Source organism: Trypanosoma theileri (genome assembly GCF_002087225.1).
Source record: "Trypanosoma theileri isolate Edinburgh chromosome Unknown TM35_Tth_5_V1, whole genome shotgun sequence".
Classification (NCBI taxonomy): domain Eukaryota; phylum Euglenozoa; class Kinetoplastea; order Trypanosomatida; family Trypanosomatidae; genus Trypanosoma; species Trypanosoma theileri.
This window is the reverse complement of record NW_021639847.1, coordinates 89,853-110,849: the sequence shown is the minus strand read 5'-3', so window position 1 is coordinate 110,849 and position 20,997 is coordinate 89,853. Positions and strand designations below refer to the sequence as shown.

The following is a 20,997-nucleotide window of genomic DNA, read 5'->3' as shown; positions in this document are numbered from 1 at the left end:
CTCTCTCTCCCGGCCTTTCTTCCTTTTCTTTCTACAATGTTAGCAAAATAATAATAATAATAATAATAATAATAATAATAATAATAATAATAACCAATAGGAACAGAAGAGAAGGTAAAAAAAAAAAAAAAAACATCATATACACACTGTGACTAGGGAAATGGAATAAACAAAACACCCACAAACAAATAAGAAATAATACTCTTGTATATATATATGTATGTATGTATATGTGTCTCTCTGTGGAAGAAAAAAAGGAGCGACATTGAAAAATAAAGAGAGAAAAAAGGCGTTCATGGATAGACAGCACATGAACTCACCTCTTCTCTACTGTTGTTCCTCCAGATTAGAATCCGACATCATCAAAAGTCGTTCGTAGTCTTTTGCGGGTGGCACTTTATCACTCATGGGTGGACCGTTCCATATATCCTCAATGGACCGCATTCGCTCCCATGCAACTCCCAACTCCACCCGACGCTGCAATGCCAACTCATCACTGATGTTGCCGTCCAACTCATCACTCACAACAACTTTGGAGAGTGGCGGGAATGAACTCGCGGGTGGATCACGCTTCGGGAGAAAACGGGGTTTATACCAGCCGAACTGTGGTGCATCAACACCGCCATCCATTTCATGTTGACTACTCATTATGCAGGTTTTTTTTTCCCCCAGGGGTCTCAATTCTCTGTTTTTTTTTTTTTTCTTTCTTTCTATTTTATCCTTATGTGTCACCCCACTTGTTTCTGAAACTGTGTGTAGGTATTCATATGTCGTTGGTTGTGTTAAAGCACATTTGAAATATAAGAGGAAAAGTAAAAAAAAAAAAGGGGGAGAGAAAAAGAAAGCAAAGCATATTACAATCTGTGTTAGTGCACTTTTGTTATTGTTATTGTTGTTCTTACTACTACTACTACTACTACCATTGCTACTACTGCTACCCAACGGTAGAGCAATTAAAAAAAAAAAAAAAGCAAAACAAGCACCCATGCAGTTGTATGGGTTAGGAATAAGTAAGGATGGGGGAATGACCTCCACGTACTGGACTAGAAAGTCACCCTCTCTTTCTTTCCTTTTTTTCTTTCTGTATATATACATTATATAAGCATATATACTCTATTTAAGTACAAGCATCTGCATTAAAAATAACAATAATAACAATAATAAATAATGATAATAATAATAATGTCATATGAGAGCGCTGAGGTTTAGTAGAAGTTTCTCCACTACATCGGCGATTTGATCAATGTATCGTAGATCCTCCATCGCCTCTCCATCACCGCTGGAACCACCCGCACGACCAGCAGCACCTGCAACAACTCCACGTCGACTGCATTCCCGTGCCTTCTCTGCAGCAATACAATCTTCACGGGTGTATCTTCCTGTGTGCTGCAGTAACATACTCAGTAATTGCTGATCAGAAGCCACACGACAGGAATCTGCCGCTGTTAAGTTAAGCAATACCCCAAAACAGTTGTATACAATACGGGGATCCTCATGACCAAGAAAGACAATACATACTTCATCACATCGGTTTGTTTCCATCCAATCTCGTCCAGCATTTGTAAGACTCATATTTCCAAGTATACGTGTGGCCTCAACAGTGGCTTCTGTATCACCATCGAAAAGAACACCAGCGAGTATAAATCCTACAGTTGCGTAAATATCAACAAGAGCTTCATGACCCTTTTCTGTCTTGTCCAGTGCATCAAAGAAAAAAGAAAGGTTACTCATACACATAAGGGTAAGAATAAAAGTAAGACGTTTTTTATTCATGTCGAGATTTTTAAGAAAGCTCACAAGTAGTGGAGTTATCTCAAGTACAAAATCAGGTGAGCACTCTGCACTTACAGCGGCCACTCCAATAAGCCACGTAATACTTTGCAGTAAATCATCCAATTCCGCATCTTCCATATCTGGTGATAAGTCTACTACACCTTCTGTTGTCGTGCCCTCCTTCGTATCTTTTGTAGTCTCATCTTCTTTTTCTTCCTGTTTAGATGGCAATGGAGCAATATATCTCCTCACAAGACGAATTAACATGCGTTGATGATGATGCATAAGCCAATCACGAAGTTCTCTACTCCCTTCCACAAGTCTGGCTAATGCTCCACAAAGACGGCTAACAGACAAACCTCCTACATCTATACTCGCTTCAAGAGACCCAACCACAGCATTACAAGCACGGGTACCATCTTGGTAATGTTCTAAACATCCATCATCAAAGACTGTTTTTGCCATAGCTCGTGCAGCAGCTTGTACAACATCATCATCCCCTCGAAATTGTTCCAGTACACTTATAATAAGGTCAAGTGAACCTAATTTGCGTAGGTGATGAGAATACTCTGTACTTAAGTTGCGATAGATTAAACAAAGTGGAGGAATAAGGGTATGTAATGAACTGTCAGATGATGTGAATGACTTAGATGGTGAATTACCTGAAAATGTGAGAATACGTTGGAGTACTGTATTTAAGTTAGGAATTACTCCTAATGTTACTAACTGTGTTAAAATCACGTCACTGTTAGCACTACAGGAACGTAAAGTTTCTAAAACATCCCACAACACACCAGGCTGATGAAATAATAATTCTTCATTCGTAAGTAAATGTAAAAGGGGTTGAAGAAGGGATTCACGCATTAGTATATCCTCTAAAAGTTGCTTCTCCATACCTCCTTCACATAATTCATGTAGACGACGTACAACCACAGGAAGTGAAGGAAAACTATTAACATAATTATATCGTAAAAGAATTGATACGGCACTTATTACAACACGTACATCTGTACTTGGCATTAAGACCATCTCTACTAAACGGGTCACCACGGAATCCCAAAGAAGATGTTGGGGGTTAACCAACCAACGTTTAAGTTCACCTAATTTTTCCAGTTGTGCTGAAGGAACTCCTTTAACAGCATCCAGAGAAGATTCAAAAGAGGCTTTATCAAGCTGCTGCGCGCTTGTTACTAATTGTGACGTCTCTGATGGCGTGGAGGTAAGCATTGCGGTTAGTCGAATTCCACGCTTTGGCAACGGCAATGGTTGTCGCCTCACTGCCGCTGCGGCTGCCGCTGTTGTCGTTGTTGTGATGGGCGGTGTGTCTGGGCGGTGTCGTTGCTGCACGGCGGCCCGGGCGTCCCGCAGGAGTCGACTGACACGCGAGCCGACAACCGCCATTCCCGCCTCTGGGCCGAGCGGCGGCGGTGCTGGCGGTCTGCTGAGCACACAGGGAGTCCGCTTGCCACTGGGCCGCGGCTGGGGTTGGGGTTGGGGCTTCAGCGGCATTTAAGTAAAGCGTCGTGCAGATTTCTTTTATATATATATATATATATATATATATATTTCTTTTTGTGTGTTTGTGTTTGTATTATTTTATTGTTTGTTTTGTTTCGCCGTTATTCTTCTCGATCTTAAATCAATCTATCTCTCTTACACGTACAGAGGCACCGTTAAAGTCTTACCCTCTAGTTTCTCGCGTATATGTATATTCCTTCTCCTTTCTTTTTTTTTTTTGTGTGTGTGTTTATTCTTTTGGTGTTCAATTAGTTTGCCTTTTTGCCGAAAGGAGGCAGTCAGGGAAGCTCTGCAAGAGATAAAAAGGAAGAGAGATTAATGGCTGAGGAAGAGGCAAGAGATGAACTGTACAATCGCAGATATTTATACTTTTATATACACATATATACATAGAGGTGCAATAATGATGGAAAGAGAGAAACTGTCATGTGTGGGTAGTAGTGAATGAGGGAAGAAGCAGAAAAGAAAAGAAAAAAAAAATTATAAGCAGTTACCATTTTCATAATATTCTTCGTTTTTTTTTTTTTTGTTTGTTTGTTTGTTTGTTTGTTTGTTTGTATCTTTGTTTTTAACTGATGATGATGATGATGATGGCAATACATCAAAGAGTATCAAGATAAATATTCTTCTGAGTCTCCTTCAGGAGATTTAGTCGGTCCTCGTCACTAAGCACTAATCCTTCTTCCCCACACTTCTTATCACTCAAAAACACCCCATTCGTTCCCTTTGCAAACCACCCTAAAATGTCGGACTCCGATGCAGACATCAGTCGACAAGAAAAGTACACCGCACAGGCATCTCTTAAATGTGTTTGCCCCACAAAGTCTGCAGCCGCCAAGAGTTCAAAAAGACGTTTTTGTGATTCTGGTTCCCATGAATCACTCTTTCCAAAATAGTTATCCAGAAATATTATATCACTAGGCATTAACATTTGATGTACATCATATCCCTGCCCGGCATCGCTAATCTTGCAGGTACATGAAATGGGTATTTGAACTTCCATTGGTGGTTTCCCATCATTATTCCATTCTTCTACATGTGCTGCATATTCCTTCATATACGCTACCAGGCAATGTAATGTCTCCGTACTAGCGACAGGCACAATCCCCTCCTTCTCACCAATGTCCAGTGCCGCCTGCAGCCACGCAGATTGGCAAGTAATTCCCGCATTTACTTCAATCTCCACCGGATCACCTGAGGTCGATAGAAATATAAAGCTATTCATGCGTTGATACCACACGTGCCTTAAGAGAGAAAGAGAAAAGAAAAGGAAAAAAAGCATACAATAACAACAGCATCAAGAGGATATATATACATATATAATATAATATATAATATATATAATATAGAACTAATCAACCGTACTGATCATATTTCATCATTCTCCTTGAGATGCTTTTTTTTTTTTTTTTCACCCTCACCTTCCTTCAAACCTTATCACAAGTGTTTACACTTGTAGCAAGAAGGACTGACAACAACAATAAAAACAATACCATTTTTTTTTTAAAAAAAGAGGGGTGGGAAGCCAGATAAACACAATTTCTTAAAAAAAAAAATGACCAGAGAGAACGACACCACAATGTTCTCTAAAGAGACGCAAATCGAGTGCGTGATTGTGCACGTATCCTATATAGAGAGAGGTCAAAAAAAAGAAAACAGAACAACTTGATGGTTCACTTCTCAACAAGTTCGACCGAGTTCTCAATGAAGAGAGGAGGAATAGAAAAGAATGTGAGGAATAAGAGGGAACAGAAATGACAAGTTTTGAGTTATAAATTAGACACAAAAAAAAAACACACAAAGAGATAAATACTCATCACATTCCTTAAAAAAATAGAGGGGAAGAGAAAAAAAAAAATAACGGTAGAGAAAGAGGGAAACAGATAGGGAGAAAGAGAAAAAGAAAGAAAATTAAATTAGGCGGAAACGTTTTTTTGTGTTCCTTTTTTCTTTCTCTCTTTTTCTGTTTATATATATTTCACACTCTTTTTTTCAGCACGTATCTCTCCTATCATATATATATATATCCTTCTCTCTCTCTCTCTCTCTCTCTCTCTCTCACACTCTTTATTTTATGACTAGCCATCCTTTCTTATTATTCACGCCACTCCCATTGATTGCTGGATCTTGTGAATCCACTCATCTGCCTCCTTGCGGCTTGGAGCCTGGAACCACAGTGGGCGTTGATCTCGCAGGTTAATCGCAAACACCGCATCCACCTTTGATGTATGCACGGGAACTGGCACAACACTTGCAACGGCGTCTAGTGAGAGGGGTTTTGCCTCACGATCACCCTTGCGTCTACTAATCACAAGTTGACCATTCCTTAACACAAGAAATCGTTTTTTCCATTCATTATCACTCTCTTTACGAACCTCACCCTCATGATATACAGACTCGCAGATTTCCCCAACCTTGCCAACACTTGCTGGAATACTGTTATCATCAAGAACTTCATCTACATTATTAAATATCTGTTCCTTTAACTCATCCGTAATGTGTGGGGATGCCGACACACTGTACCTGAAATCCTTCAGCAATCTGATCATATGTGGCATCTTGCACAGCTGCTCCAATGATGGTCGCATATTCGGGTCTGGCCGCAGTAACTCCATGCAAACACCCCGCAGCTCCGGACTGTACCGCTCCGGCAGCGGAACGGAAACACGGCCGGAGAGCACCGACTCCATCAGCGGCCGCATGCCTTTTCCCACAAAAGGGCGACGAAGGGCCATCATCTCGTAAAGAAGAATCCCAAGCGCCCACACATCTGCCTTCTTACTGTACCGCTGGCAACGCCAAAGCTCAGGTGAGAGATAGTAGGGAGTGCCACAGAAGGTCTGGGCGACTTCTTCCGACACGGTGACCTCGTACTTGTGGCTAAAGCCAAAGTCGCCAAGTTTGACAATTCCATTCGTCATGAGCATCACATTGGCTCCCTTCACATCACGGTGTAACATGCGGCGACGGTGAATATGTTCCAATGCCAATGCGATTTGGGCAAAGGTGTATCCCACTTCATGTTCTTCAAAGTAGTGCATTCCATCACGTTCTCTTTGTTTAATCTGAGCATTCAGATCACCGGCATCTGCGAATTCCATTATAATAAGCATGTGATCACCCTCATTGAAATCCTCAATATATTTTACAATTGCGAAATGATCACAGGATGCGAGGCATTGGATTTCTCCTGCCAAATATTTCTTATCCTTGTCCGACATGGATGACAACTCCATCTGCTTAGCCACAAGTAATTGACCATCAGATACTCGGCGAACAAGCCACGCCTCACCAAATGTTCCACATCCAAGAATGCGAACTTTCTCATATTTGCAGTTTGTGCTACCAGGAGCACCTACAATATTTTCAAAGTGACGCTCTGTCCCATTTGAAGCCACTTGTTGAGAAGAAGGGGGAATATCCATAGAAGCCATAATAACCGAGTCTACTTCGTTTATCACAGTTGTTCCTGTTATGGTTGTCGTTCTTTTATTGGTACTTACTCTTTAGTAGTGTTCTTCTTTTTTTTTTCTTTCTTTCTTTCTTTCTTTGGAGTTTTTTCCAACTCTTTCAGTTTAATTCCTTTTTCTTTTTCGTTATTGTTGTTGTTTTGTGTGAGGGGGTGAGTGAATGAGGGAGGGATACGTAAGTGTGTAGTTGAATGAAAATGATCTTTATTTCCGTCTACTACCTATTTTTTTTTTTCTTTTTTTCGTTTCCGTCTTGTTTTTTTGTTTTTTTTTTTTTTTTGCTTTTTTCAGTAGTTGAAACACTGTAAAATGCAAACGTATAGTCGCTTTGGTTGAGTGACCTAAAAACACAAAGAGAGCAAAGAGAGGAGAGAAGGGGGAAAAAAAAAAAAAAACAGTAGTATTAATGACAAAGAAAAAAAAGGGGCAGTACCCAAAAGAAGAAATACCAGTGTATACAGAATAAAAGAGTAACACACATTGGGAAAAGCAATACACCAAAAGAAGTGCAAAATAAATAAATAAAAATTCTCAATGAAAAGCATCACAAATGTACACTTTAGGTTTTTTCTTTTGTTTTAGTGTTTTACCCAATACACTCCATTCCCAAAAAAACATATATAAATATATACGTAATGAGAACCCGGAAGCATTAGATGAATAAGGGTGTAAATAAACAATGGATGTTAATGAAAGCATACGTCTCAAGGTAAATATGTATTATTTTCAATACCCCTCGAACACCGAAAAATTGTAGCGTCTCTCAGCTGTACTCTAATCGTTCTTCACTCCAAAGATAATACAAAAAAACAGCCATCTAAAAAAGAAGAAAAAAAAAAGATATGCAACTATTATTATTTTTCTTTTCACATATACTTCACTTTTTCCTTTTATTTCTGTTCTGGCTGATCAATATTCGCGCAGTGAATTGCTTCGGATTATTCCACCAAAGGTGGTAGAAAAACAAAGCAGGGTAACATTCCAATAGACATAACCCCCAGAATAAAAGATAGAAAAACCGCAATCTTGTATCCCTATTATTTTCCATTAACTTCTCCACTCTTCTTTTTTTTTCTTTTTTTTTTTTCCTTCCCTCTTCACATATCGTTACACCAGAGAACCACTGCAAGAAGAAGAAGAAGAAGGCGAAAAAAACGAAAGAAAGAGAGAGATGTTGATTGAACACACATGTGCTCCCTTTCTTCTACGCCTTCTTCTTGACTGCTAGCCGTGGTGCTGTCTGTGCATACACGGCGCTCTTGTTGACTGGATTTGGCACCGTCAGTTCTAATGCGAGGGCCCGCGTCACCTCACTCCACACCCGCCGCCCGGCCGTTGGTGGAAACATCGGCGTTGTTGGCTCCGCGTCGAGAGCGTACAACTCGAGAAGATCCTCCGTGCGTTTCGTTGAAGACGACTCCTCCTCCTCAGCTGTGGATCGTGAAAGTGATAGTGATAACGGTGGAGTGGGCGTGGGAGAGAGGGATGGGGATGGGGATCGTGTGCCCTCGAAGAGTTTACTGCTGAGTTCACTGCAGTGGGCGCGCCAGACGGGGGTGCCCTCCTCCACGACACTCTGCAGCACCGCGTGGACCAACTCCGCAATGATGTTTTCCATCACATGGCTGCCGAGCACATTCAGCACGAGTTGCTCAGCGGCAGCCCGCGTGGCCACACTGTGGGAGCGATCCTGTCGCGCGTACATCTGCAGTTCCCCCAGACAACTCATCAGCATCACCGCCTTCTCATCTTGTCGCAGTCGAGGTACTTCACCTAAAGTGTTGGGAGAAGATTCTTTTCCGGTATTGCTAGAGAGATTTGTGGTGTTGGTTTCCGTCTCATCACGTGGCTCTTCAGCTTTTAATGTAGTATCATGTGTAATAAGTTGCTGCATAGTGAGTTCATCAAACAATCGAGCAAGACGTCGTTTTGACAATATATACTGCACAACACTACTTAACTCTACTGCTTCTAATCGTGGCATTAGTCGCGCCACTCGATCCATCGTTTCCTGTCTTGCATAACTCTCTCCTACAAGCATAAAGTTTACAAAGGTATCCTTTGTAATCCGAAAAGTTCCAATTCCCTGTGCATCTACAGAATACTGTGGAAGAGAATGGCGAAGAACACCTTGTTCTCGTAAGTGTCGCATCGTAGATGCAAGCCGTCCACGTCTGTGATCTTCCTTCTTGTGAGTAACATCATCAATATACCCAAAGTCCAGGCGTATGTGTTTCCATAGTTGTTGCATCATGGAGTTGTGCCGCTCTGGGGCCACGTATGTTCTGCAAATGGCGCTGCGTGCAATGTGTGCTGTTCCCATTGAGTGTTCTCCCCATGAGGTGTAATCCACATCACACAATAAACATGTGGCCTGACGGGTTGCTGTTAGAAGCACTGAAGCGGCGGTGTAACGCACACCTCGTGCGAAACCTCGTCGCATTAGAGGCTACCACTACTACAACTACTACTAATACTATTAATACTATTAATGATAATAATAATAATAATAATAATAATAATAATAATAAAGCACAACACCCACACATCAGAAGGAGTAAAAGAAAAAAAAAGAAGAAAAGAAAGTGAAAATTTTGAGGTAAAGATCAATAGAGAGATGCAGGATTGATGAAATCCAAACGAAACAAATAAAAGGAGAAAAAAAAAAAAACACTTCAGTCCAATAAACGGAACAGAAGAAAAAAAATTTTTAGTAATCAGTAAATGAGTAAAAAGAACGAAAAAAAAAGATATTCGAAGCCAGAGGAAGTCCCCAATGAAGGGAGCGAAAAAGAGGAAGAGGGATGAGAAAAAAAAGAAAGAAAGAGTGAGTGAGCAAAAGAAAAAAAAAGTGACGTCACCCAAGAAACAAAGCAAATGAACAAGATGAAAATACATCTTGTATCAGTTCTGTCACTTGTTCCTTCTCTCCCTCTCTTTATCTCTCTCTCTCTCTCTCTCACCACCAAAACGCACACTCACATTTTCTCTTCACTTTTCCCCTTTAGTAGGGAGAGAAATGACGCTTTCGTGTCTCTTGTGTGTATGTGTGTATATGAATGGATGGTGTGTGGTTTGTTTGTTTGTCTTTCTTTTTTCACTTTTCCCACACCCCACACTCCTCATTTCACTCTTCCTGTACTCTGTACGATTACGCCTTGATAGATGTCTTGAAGTGGTTCTTGATTCTGCGGTTCACAGTCTTCAGGTAGCGGCAGCGGCCAGTGCCAGTGGTGCGGCGCTTGATGGCCTTCACAGACCAGTTATAACGACGGCGGCTGGCGCGTGGATAGGCGCAGGCGGCACAGCGCTCCCACTGCACATGGTACGCATTGCGACCACAGCGGCGGCAGAGAATGTGCGTGCGCCCGTGGCGCTGACCCATGGATGTGGTACCCTTTGTCATCTTCGCGTCCGGCTAACTACGTGTTTGTGAGAAAGAAAGAAAGAGAAAGAGAAAAGAAAGATGTTATAAAAGCTAGAAGATAAAATAATAATAATAATAATAATAATAATAATTGGATAGCTGGACTGTGTATTAAGAGGGAAGTAGTTAGATAATAGAATTAGGGCTGGTTCTCCAGCACCTTAGCCTATACAGGCCCAAGTATGTGAAACCTGAGAGGGCACAACGGCCATGCCATTATTATCATTACCCTCTTGATTCTCCTGCAAATTGGAGTTTTCATCCACCGCATCTTTTTTTTTTTCTTCTTCTTCTTTATTTTCTTCTACTTCTTCTCCCTCTTCTTTTTCTGTTGCGATTGGAATATGCCATTTGAGAGGTTCTACTTCCTGAATGCATTGGGCATAAGGAACCGGTAACTCCCAATGCAGAAGTGTACAGTTATCTTTCCGAGAGCATTTAAATGCGATACGATGACGATCTCGCCATCGAGCAAAGAAACGAGGACTGAGAAGTTTAAAGTGATGATCACGCATCAAGTCATTAGTGAGTACCCACACAGTTTTCTCTACTGTACCAGCAACAGCATCTGTTGGTGTAGTGAGCTCTAATGCGGCGTACAACCAACAAAGATCATCATTAAGGCCACTTGGTGTACAGTAGAGAATCCCATCACGACGCCATTGTGCTGCTAGAACCTCATCAGAAGATGTCATATTCTTTGTTTCACAGTGTCTTTCATGTAGAATAATTAATGGTCGCATTCCACGACGTCGTGCTTCTTGTACTGCGAGATCTATTAAATGAAAGTTTACCCCAACATCTACACTACCTTGTTTAGACCATACAATATCTTGCGGTTTAATATCTTCTTCTCTTTTACCACGTTTTAGTAACAGTGCTCGCTTCGCATCTGCATACCAGCTACTCAAACCATAGTAACCCAAATTAGCCCCATCAATCAAGACATCAATTCTTTGACCGTGCAGTGCCACAAATCGTCTCCAGGCCTCAAATCCAATTCGAACTCGGGCGGATTTTTTTCGTTGTGCCACCAACGCCACTTCCACCACATCTTTAAGTAATCTTGTCTTTTGTGCGGTGGTGAAGCGGTGTCCCTTCAGTAGAGCACCGCAACAACTGCAGGTGCCGGGTGGGCGGGTGGGATCACTGTGTGGAAATGATACGCTCTCCACCCGCAGTCCAGCCCGCTGTGCCCACGGCGAGAGTACATCCGTCAACATCACCGCCGGCACAGACAAGACATGTTCCTGCATTTCCCGCAGGATGTAATGAAGTGTAGAGATTGGTTCCTGCAGGGCCACGCAGAGCCGGCCGAGCTCCACATAGTCCAGGGCACGCAACTCAATTCCCTGTCGAAGGGCCTCTGCATACACAGCAAAGGCCATGGATCGATCTAAACGTTTACACCAGAAGCCTAGAAACACAGAGGTACTTCGAAGTCGCAGGAGTTTCTTAGAAACCAAAAAAGAAAACATCTGTGTGGCCGCAGCAGCATCCCCCACAGAGCACTGCAGACGTAAAACAACCGAAAGAACACTCTCATCATCCCACGATTCTACCAAGTTAGAGGCCTGTACCTGCCGCACTAGTTCTATCCCTACAACCTCATTCTGTGTCTGCTCACAGAGGAATAAAGCACTGGCAAATGCCTTCATGGAGAAAATGGATTTGCCCAAAGCATCACGAATCTCATGGGACACCTGATCAACATTACGCTTACTAACCAGCTGTCCAACACGACGTTGTAGTTCCTCTGCTGGTGAGCAACTTTTCCACCGTGTCTGAAAAGAACAAAGTGGATGACCTAAAGAAAACCACTGAAGCGCTACAGCAGTTGAAATTCGTCTCATTTACAAAATCATAGCCCTCACGTTTCTATTCCCTCTATGTATACACGTGTTTATAAAATTCTGTTTTTTATTGTTTTTCACAGATAGCAAGGGTTCAAAGAAGGTTGAAGCCCACAAGAAAAACAGAATAATCTTAGCCTTACTTCTACAATAAACAACAACAGAAGAACAAAAAGAAAACCCTGTATTTAACCTCCACGAATTGGAACCCCACCGTGTATAAAAAATGAATTGTATTTTCCCAGATAGTTATTTATTAAAAATATCCCAAGAACTGATGAAATGAAAGTGCTGAGAAGCCCCTTTTTAGCCCGCCTCCCGCTCGGGGGCGGAGAAGGTTGGGTTGGGTGGGCTTTTCAGAAACTTACGATTGACAGACTGTAAAAGATTGGAAAGAAAACCCATTTTCCTAAAAATTAAAAACCCCAGTACAGGATTTGATAAAAGAGAGTAAAACTCGATCATTCTTTTCGCAAGCTGACAAAAAAAGAAAAAAAAAAGAGAGTAAAAGGTCTAGGTAGTATGTTAAGTGCTCCTCATAGTGTCAATTTTGAGTGCCAATATATATATATATATATATAATTCTTTGCAGAAAGAAAGGCTGAGTAAAATGTTGGATTCCGTAATTCAGAAGAAAAAGGTGTGATTTAGTTAGACTTTCTGAGCATTCTACCCTTAACAAACACATATATTCCTTGGATCAGGAGAAGAAGAAGAAAAAAGAACAATAGTGCCCATATAATATCAGGAAATAAAAGCCAACTCCCTTTTGCTACGGTGATAAGCTCACATGTCCCTGCTGATACAGTAGACTTATATGCTAATAACGCAATCTGTAAAAGTGTTAGTGGAATCAAAGACCACATAATACGGAATACAGTTTCATGCCATAAAAGTAGAAACCCAAACACGAGGACAAGAAGAAAGGTACTAATGCCACTAATTACAATTGTAACTACAGCTTTCCCCGCACAATCGGAAACACCCATAGAACCCAATACTAGGAAAAAGACATTTAACTCAAATACGAATAAACAACAAAGATACACCATACGTAATATCGCGGAGTGTCGCTCTATAATTCTATCACCGTGAAATCCAAAACAAGCAAATCCAAAACAGTTTATAGAATCATACGTCAAAAATACTCGAAGCATACGAAGTAATACAATAAAACATGTGGAAATGACTGCAATGTAAAGAAGTACAAAGGAATAGTTATGACCTATTCTTACAGGTATATAAACATCAGCCGCATTAATATAACGTTGAAAAATAAATTGTGGCATCGCTAAACAAAGAGCGAAACAGAGACTTGAAAGAATCTGAGCAATAAGAATATCATGTATAACGGCAATATGTCCTCCACGTCTCTTTGCCATACGGTATCGAAGATAAGTGATAAAGCTAACAATATTATACAATGGCACTACTGGTACCACATGGAGATGTGGGGATGGAAACCCACACAACATTTTACCATACACTGTATCTCGTTCCTTTCCTCTCATTAAGAAAATCATACCAATAAGATTTGCAGCATAACCCACACCATACATGGTAACTGTATAATAACCATAACTTTGATATTCACCTCCATCAACCATCATATAATGCACAGTTACAAGCACAATACTAGTAATACAAAAAATTTCTGTAAAAATATTTACTAACATCAAGAATAAGTCAATATACCAACTTCGATTAACATAGTTTAATCGAATAGAGTTGAATCGACCTGGTGGTAAAATATGAGGATATTCACAAAGTAAAGTTACAAACTCAAAACCGCTATCTTTTAATACTTCATACTGTTTTGAATTAAGGCGTACAAATGGTAATTTAAAAAGTGAAGGAAGATATTCGTAAACACCCTGTGGAACTCGCTGTACTTCAGGTGGAATCAAACTATCCACACAACGTTGCACCTCTGAATGCACTAACTCATCATTGAGGTCAAGCAAGTTGGAGTCAATTACCATTCGCACAAGATATGGATTACGTCGCGCTTCTCGAAGTTCAACACCCGTCACCGGATCCTCAGGAGAACGGCTTGAGAGGGCAGCACCAACAAGGTGACCAAAGCACTCATTAGGATTTTTGCGATAGGCTCGTAGAGTAGAAGGGAGATCAATCTCAACACGCAATGGTTCTAAATCTTCCTCTTCTTCTTCTTCTTCTTCTTCAACATAATCCTCTTTTTCATTGTTTGGGTCTGCAGATGGATCACCATTGAAAGCATCTTCATCAAAGTTCGTCAGAAGTGCTGGGTTAGAATACGTTGGATTTGTCCCATTCATACATACAAGTTGCAGAGAAAGAGTGCCATTCCTTCCGTCTCCTGCATTGTTAGTGTTATTACTATCTGTTCCATGCGGCTCTAGTAATCGTTCAATAAGATTGTTAGCACCTTTGGTAGCACGTCGAACTACATCCGCTGCCCTGTTACGAACGGCATTCCATGCCCTTGAGGTACGATTGTCACTATTCTGTACGTTTATATTTGCATTGTTGTATTCATCATGTGATTCAAATGAATTATTGACGGTATGTCCCTGTGTCAGCAAGGAACGTGCAGTAAGAAATGTTGGACTTGCTTCTGTGGCCATAGTTGGTTCATTGGTTGAGCGACGTGGTGTTTGCCCGTCCAAGTACTCTGGATGTACAGAGACAAGTGAGGAACCACCAGTGGATTGAGTATCGAACATATCACTTCTCGTCTTTTGTTTTTTGTTTTTTTTATTATATTATTCGGGGCTCTTGTTGGCCAATGCGACTCTATCTTCTATTTTTTTTTTTTTAATTCTTGTTTATTAATAAATCTCTACGTTTACTGTAACACTTCGTCTTGTATTTCTGCCCAAATGCAGAAGATTGAAAACAAAATTACAAAGAAAAAAAAAAACACAGACAATTAGATTGTGTTGGTGCGTAGGTGGGAAAATAAATAAAAGAAAAAAAAAACTATATTTCTACTTTTTTTGTTTTACCTCTCTTGTTTTGAGAATACTACAGCAGCACCTCAATCTTCTACAGCCCACTATGCTATAACCAGAGAATGGTGGGGAAAAAGAGAAGAAAAGAAGAAGAAGAAACAGTACAAACGAGGGAAAGTACAAAGTAAAACAGAAACGAAAAGATTGGAGAGGAAAAAGAAATGGAATAAAATAGAAAATTGATAAGTTTAGGTCTTCTGAGAGGCATCCACCACTCGAAATACATTTCTTTATATATATATATATATATAAAGAAATAATAATACGGAAAAGAATGGGAAATACACAATCCCATGCGTGCATACACACACTCATTGAGCGAACATCTCATTTATCGCTGTTCCTCGCTTATTATTATTCTGGGCGTATGCCTGCAAGTAGGCCTGTGTTTTATTTTGCGTCAACAAAAGAGTATCTCATCCCTTTAAAAGAAAAAAAAAGATAAATGAGCTTCCATCTTCTTACCCGTTCAACTATAGTTATTTTTCATTTTCTTTGCTCTCACTATCACTCTCCATATCTTCTCCACTTTTTTTTTTCTGTCATAATGTTCTTACTACTCATCCTTTTTATCTTTTCTTTTTTTTTTTCAGGAGTGTATACCTTATTTTGTCCTTTTTGTTTTGTTTGGTTTTGTTGTACGTATATTGTTGTTGTTGTTGTTTGATCTTTTTTTTTTCGCTTGCTTCACACTTGTGCTTCCGTTTCGCCTTTATCGATCGTTTGCCTTTTCTTTTTTTTCTTTTCTTTTCTTTTTTTCATTCTCGCGTTTCTGTCTCCCCTCTCTCTCACCATTACAACAGAACATGCGTGTGTGTGTTGAAAATGACAAATATCTCTTTTTCTCTTTCTCTTCTACTTCACGAAGAGGGATGAGAGTGAGGCCTCTTGGTGGAGATTGTGGATGGCCTGCACGAGCAGCGGGGCGATGGTGAGGACCGTCAGTTTGCTGCACTTCTGCGAGTTCACATGTTGCGAGATGGAGTCGGAGACGACGAGTTCGCTGAGGGCGTCGCAGCGGGAGATGCGCTCGCAGGCGGGGTCGGTGAGAATGCCGTGACTCGCACACGCGACGAGCCGCACGGCGCCCATTTCCTTCAGGAGATCACACGCCTTGCAGAGAGTCCCGGCGGTGTCGACCATGTCGTCCACAATAATGCACGTGTAGCCATCCACGTTCCCAACCGTCTGCATGGAGTCCACGCGGCCCGCCTCCACGCGGCGCTTGAGAATAGTGACAATGTGACTGGCGCCAATGCGGTCGGCGAGCACATTCGCCCGCTCCACTCCGCCCGCGTCCGGCGAGACCACAACTGTGCGCTGGGCGTCAAACCACGGCTGCCGCTTAATGTACGCGGCGAACTCGGGGAACATGAGGAGATTGTCGACGGGCATATTGCGGAAGAAGCCTTGAATCTGCCCGCAGTGCAGATCGAGTGTCACCACGCGGTCAACGCCCATACACTGAATGAGTTGCGCAACGGCGGAGGCGGAAATGGGAACACGCGGCTCCGTCTTGCGGTCCTGGCGGCTGTATGCAAAGTACGGCACAATGGCGGTGATGCGCTTGGCGGAGGAGAGTTTCAGTGTGTGCACGAGTAGCAAGAGTTCCATCATGGAGGTGTTGAGATCGGTCTCTTCGTTACCGGCAGTCGGTTGAATAATAAAGCAGTCATCACCGCGAATATCATCTAGAATCTTAATGTTTAGCTCTCCATTCGCAAAGCGCTTGATCTCCGTACGGCAGAGAGGCGTATTGAGACACTTAGCCACACTCTCTGACAGGGCAGAATTGGAGGTACCAGAGACAAGGCGAATGCGGTATGATGTCTCCACCCGTGGTTTGCTGTGTTCTCGGTAGAAGAATGTCTCACCTGCTGCCACCCGGTGTCCCTTACATGGACCACACTGTGCCGAGTTTGTTTGCATCTTCACAAATAGTAAAAGAAGATACTATCAATCACTGCTGTATTTAATATTTGTGCAAATTACGTATATTATACATAATACACACACCCACATACACAGAGAGAGAGAGAGAAACATATACATACATTGTGTGTGTGTATGTGAGTGAGTATGTATATGAAAGAGAGAGAGAGAAAGAAAGTGAGTAAATAGGTGAGTGTGGAATCAGAATAGAAGAGGAATGGGAAGGCTTCGAGAAACGTTAAGGAAATATATCAAAGGTACAGAACAGATGTTAATTTATTTCTACATCTAATAAGAAAATATCTCATGTAGGCACAATCATTACACAAAAAAAAAAACAAGTTTTTTTTTTTTTTCTTTCTTTCTTTAACGATCAAATAACATTGAGCATATAAGAAAAAGAATAAAATGGTCGTTGGAAATACTAGAAAGGGAGACAAAAAATAGGATTACAAAAAAAAAATAAAAAAATAAAAAACAAAAAAAACTGGGATATTATATCCTAGAAAAGCATACGTCTCTCCGTTTAAGTAGAAGAAGGGAAAAAAAAGGGAAACTCCTATGCGAACACGCCCTGTCTCCACAAGAGCTGGACCCGGTAAAACCCAAGAACTGTCTGTGCCACACCTAATGTAAGTATCAGTGAAAGCAACGGCATCGTCTTCACAAATAAGTCGCGTATCCACTGTGTTACAACCTCCTCACATGGACGATCTGCAAACTCACAAAGCGGCAACGGACAGTAATCCCAACCACAGCAGGCGCTACCAGCAATGCCAGGACATACATCATCTCCATTTGTCATGTAATTCAAAGCAAATACATTATTCCAGATACCATTGTGTAGCTGTGTTATCCACACAATGGTAAGAACAAGCATAACCAGTAGAAGTGAAATAATTCCAGTGGCTACTAACATCAGTCGTGGAATACGCACCCACACACTAACAACAATAGCAATAGAAGTGATGGGTATTGCCAGTAGCGTACCTCTTGTTAACCATGAGATGAGAAATATATGCTGGCTCAAATGGAAGAGTCTATGCTCTGGGGTCCATTGGGTAGTGAGAAGCAGCAGCAGCGTGGTAGAGAGAACCACCTGTACAAAACACAATGTGATTAATCCATGTCGAGAATCCTGACGACTGATAGTGGGTCCCTGTCTTCCCCGCAACATGAGACCACGCACACACACTTCTCTCTCTCTCTGTGGAAGGGAAGGAATAATAAAGAAAGGAGTCAAAGGAAAACGGCAAATACACAGAAGAGATGCTCAGTAAATACTTCAAACATGAGGCAAGGCACAGAATAATAATAATAATAATAATAATAATAATAATAATAATGATAATAAATAATAACAGTAATAATAACAATAATATTAATAAGCAAAAACAAACAGCATGAGTCTACTGAAATGATGATAGTAAATCTAGTACATGAACCGCATCCGAAGTGAAATTTTGGAATCACTTTTGTTGTATTGTTTCTCATTCATAAATTGTTTGGCCATTACTCCCATTTTAGGCACATCCAGTGGATGCCATTTGTGAACACCACGCCGAACACTCTCCAGATCCTTCTCTCTCTGTTGTTCCCGCAGAGCATGGGCCTCACGGAGAAGTCTACAACACCCACATCCACACACGCAGCTCTCGCAATTATGATCGAGTTGTGATCTCCTCCCCATCCATGAAAACTAGCGGAGAAAGAAAAAAAAAAAAAGAAGGAAGTAAAAGAAGAAAAGAAAAACAGAATAAAGGGGGCTAAAAGTATACACATGTATGGGTAGACATATTTATATAAAAGAATAAGCACAGAAGGTAGTATCCTCTCAAGGGGCGTGCAAAAATTGAGGGAACCAAAAAATAAAAAATAAAAATACAATTTGAACAATTCGTTGTGATGGTTCTTTACCTCTCAAAGAGAAAAAACAGAATAATAATAATAGTAATAAAAATAATAATAATAATAATAATAATAATAATAATAATAGGCAGAAGCATTGAGATAAGACTCATCGCCTAGACAATGTTGACCGCCCCGGAAGGATACGTGTAAGAAGTCCACCCTGCACAGCCATAGGAAGTAAAAACACACTTCGCTCAAAATCTTCTGTGCTTTCAATATCACGGCGACGAACATCTTCTTCACGCATCATTGCGCGAAGTTGTGCCCATACGGTGGGTGAAACAACCGCATGTCGCTCTAACAGCAAAGACGACACTGTGTCTGGGAGAATAATCGGATTACTATTGTTGGAGTTTGTAACTACTGCAGTTGGTAAGGTACTAACATCACTTATCTGATCTTCTCGATGTTTTTGCACTTGGTTCTCTGTTTTTGATATGAAATCTGTCAAAGAAGTTTCTCTAATGGGAGATACATCTGGGGTAGTTGCTCTGCTCCCTAAACGCAGACAAGAATCCACAACATCTGTATTGTTTTTCCTTGATGATGAACTCATCATGGGTGTCATACTAGGTGTACTCTCTTCCCCTGCTCTGTGGAACTCTGTAATTGTTCTTTTAGGCCCTTTTGTACCTGATAGTAATAATGCCAAATCGCCCATCATCAATTTATAACACAATACACGCTGGGTATGCTCCTCTATAGACAATGCTTGACGTTGACTTTCCTCTCCACACAGTAATGAACGAAGTGTTAAGCCGGCATTCAGAGTAGTACTATTATAATTCTTATTATTACTATAATTCTTATTATTATTATTATCGTTGTTAAGATTATCATCAAGATAGATTTCCTTCGTAATCCTTTCTTGAGTACCATTAGCATGCCTTGGGGTCAACTCTGATATTCGCCATGCAGTATCCGAAGGTTTTCTTCGTAGTTCCGCTAAGAGTTCCTCCCTTCGTCGCAAGAGGGCCAGTACTGTTCGATCAGGAAGTATAGCAGTGTTGGCATCAAGAAAGTGTTCCACTTCTTTCCAGTTCGTACACTCTAGTATTTTGTGTGCCTTCTCAGCAGCATCAAGCATACGGTGGCGCAATGCCTCTGCCTCTAAAATGTCTGTACGCATGTAGCGACGTACTTCGGGAGGTTCACGGTAAATTTTCTGCAGTGTATTTGTAAGTTCCTCCTCATCAAAGTGTCGACAGGCCCGACGAAGTGGTTTGAGTAGTGTTTTACACTCTTCAAGATTATTGACAAGGGCTTTTCGGCAACGCAAGAGAATATCACCGAGGTCTGTGTTTTGTTGGTGGAAATTCGCCGAGTTGATAATGCTATTCTGTGCACTAACAATGGCACTTTCCAATTCCCGCACATCACCAGACTCTAAAACGTTCTCTAACAGTTTTTTCATTTCCAATATAATGTAACCCCAACCACTACACTACCAGCACCCGCCTCCCACTTTTGTTAACTATATAGATATATGTATATAGTTTATTTGGTAATGGCGTAATTGGTACCAGTCTTCCCTTTCCTCTCTTCTCTCTCTTTTTTTTTTTTTGAAGTAATGTATCATATTATATAAAAAAAAAATAAAGCAAAGTTTTTAAAAAGAAAAAAAAGAGAGAAAGAGGGATGGCTGATATTAAGTGAGAGACAAAAAAATAAATGAAGAAAGGGGTGAATGAAGGAGTACAATGGCATGCTAATTTGTATTGGTATAAATAAGAAGTATTAATTGAACACAAGCATAAAAGAAAAAGTCTGTGCCTTACTTTTCCCTAATAGAAAGATAAAGAGAGAAAAGAAACAATTATTATTATTATTATTATTATTATTATTCTTTTTTATTTTTCACTATCTCTTACTATCGTCTCTCATAAAGAAATTAATAGTAAAAAGAAAAAAAAAAAACTACGGTGAGTCTGAAAAGACTCCCCCACCACCATAAAAACGTCTTGTGACTTTCCGAAAAGGAGCTGTTGCAAGTGCCTTTTAACCCGTTTCCCGCTAGAGGAGTGGGAGGAGGCGGAGTTGGGTGGGTATTGAAAACCCCCACACTTTGAAAGAAGGCCCACAAGTGAGAGAAAATAACAAATATATATATATATATA

At 40.8% G+C, this 20,997-nt stretch overlaps 10 protein-coding genes across 10 annotated transcripts; all 10 read right to left on the bottom strand.

The window, feature by feature from the left end:
* Positions 1-327: 327 nt before the first annotated feature.
* TM35_000051390 (uncharacterized protein) lies at positions 328-648 on the bottom strand (the record flags this gene model as incomplete). The annotated part of the gene is made up of 1 exon (XM_029022794.1): positions 328-648. One exon carries the CDS (start codon positions 646-648, stop codon positions 328-330), a length of 321 nt encoding a protein of 106 aa, XP_028885609.1.
* Positions 649-1,185: 537 nt separating this feature from the next.
* Positions 1,186-3,282, bottom strand: TM35_000051380 (uncharacterized protein; the record flags this gene model as incomplete). The annotated part of the gene is made up of 1 exon (XM_029022793.1): positions 1,186-3,282. One exon carries the CDS (start codon positions 3,280-3,282, stop codon positions 1,186-1,188), a length of 2,097 nt encoding a protein of 698 aa, XP_028885608.1.
* Positions 3,283-3,892: 610 nt separating this feature from the next.
* TM35_000051370 (uncharacterized protein) lies at positions 3,893-4,516 on the bottom strand (the record flags this gene model as incomplete). The annotated part of the gene is made up of 1 exon (XM_029022792.1): positions 3,893-4,516. One exon carries the CDS (start codon positions 4,514-4,516, stop codon positions 3,893-3,895), a length of 624 nt encoding a protein of 207 aa, XP_028885607.1.
* Positions 4,517-5,390: 874 nt separating this feature from the next.
* TM35_000051360 (protein kinase) lies at positions 5,391-6,725 on the bottom strand (the record flags this gene model as incomplete). The annotated part of the gene is made up of 1 exon (XM_029022791.1): positions 5,391-6,725. The coding sequence occupies one exon, from the start codon at positions 6,723-6,725 to the stop codon at positions 5,391-5,393; it is 1,335 nt and encodes a 444-aa protein (XP_028885606.1).
* A 1,240-nt stretch (positions 6,726-7,965) lies between these two features.
* On the bottom strand, positions 7,966-9,204 carry TM35_000051350 (putative RNA editing complex protein MP46; the record flags this gene model as incomplete). The annotated part of the gene is made up of 1 exon (XM_029022790.1): positions 7,966-9,204. One exon carries the CDS (start codon positions 9,202-9,204, stop codon positions 7,966-7,968), a length of 1,239 nt encoding a protein of 412 aa, XP_028885605.1.
* A 1,145-nt stretch (positions 9,205-10,349) lies between these two features.
* On the bottom strand, positions 10,350-12,041 carry TM35_000051340 (uncharacterized protein; the record flags this gene model as incomplete). The annotated part of the gene is made up of 1 exon (XM_029022789.1): positions 10,350-12,041. One exon carries the CDS (start codon positions 12,039-12,041, stop codon positions 10,350-10,352), a length of 1,692 nt encoding a protein of 563 aa, XP_028885604.1.
* A 647-nt stretch (positions 12,042-12,688) lies between these two features.
* Positions 12,689-14,749, bottom strand: TM35_000051330 (uncharacterized protein; the record flags this gene model as incomplete). Its single annotated transcript, XM_029022788.1, has 1 exon — positions 12,689-14,749. One exon carries the CDS (start codon positions 14,747-14,749, stop codon positions 12,689-12,691), a length of 2,061 nt encoding a protein of 686 aa, XP_028885603.1.
* Positions 14,750-15,892: 1,143 nt separating this feature from the next.
* On the bottom strand, positions 15,893-16,966 carry TM35_000051320 (putative phosphoribosylpyrophosphate synthetase; the record flags this gene model as incomplete). The annotated part of the gene is made up of 1 exon (XM_029022787.1): positions 15,893-16,966. One exon carries the CDS (start codon positions 16,964-16,966, stop codon positions 15,893-15,895), a length of 1,074 nt encoding a protein of 357 aa, XP_028885602.1.
* Positions 16,967-17,528: 562 nt separating this feature from the next.
* On the bottom strand, positions 17,529-18,146 carry TM35_000051310 (putative membrane-associated protein; the record flags this gene model as incomplete). Its single annotated transcript, XM_029022786.1, has 1 exon — positions 17,529-18,146. The coding sequence occupies one exon, from the start codon at positions 18,144-18,146 to the stop codon at positions 17,529-17,531; it is 618 nt and encodes a 205-aa protein (XP_028885601.1).
* Positions 18,147-18,986: 840 nt separating this feature from the next.
* On the bottom strand, positions 18,987-20,294 carry TM35_000051300 (Trichohyalin; the record flags this gene model as incomplete). Its single annotated transcript, XM_029022785.1, has 1 exon — positions 18,987-20,294. The coding sequence occupies one exon, from the start codon at positions 20,292-20,294 to the stop codon at positions 18,987-18,989; it is 1,308 nt and encodes a 435-aa protein (XP_028885600.1).
* Positions 20,295-20,997: the final 703 nt, after the last annotated feature.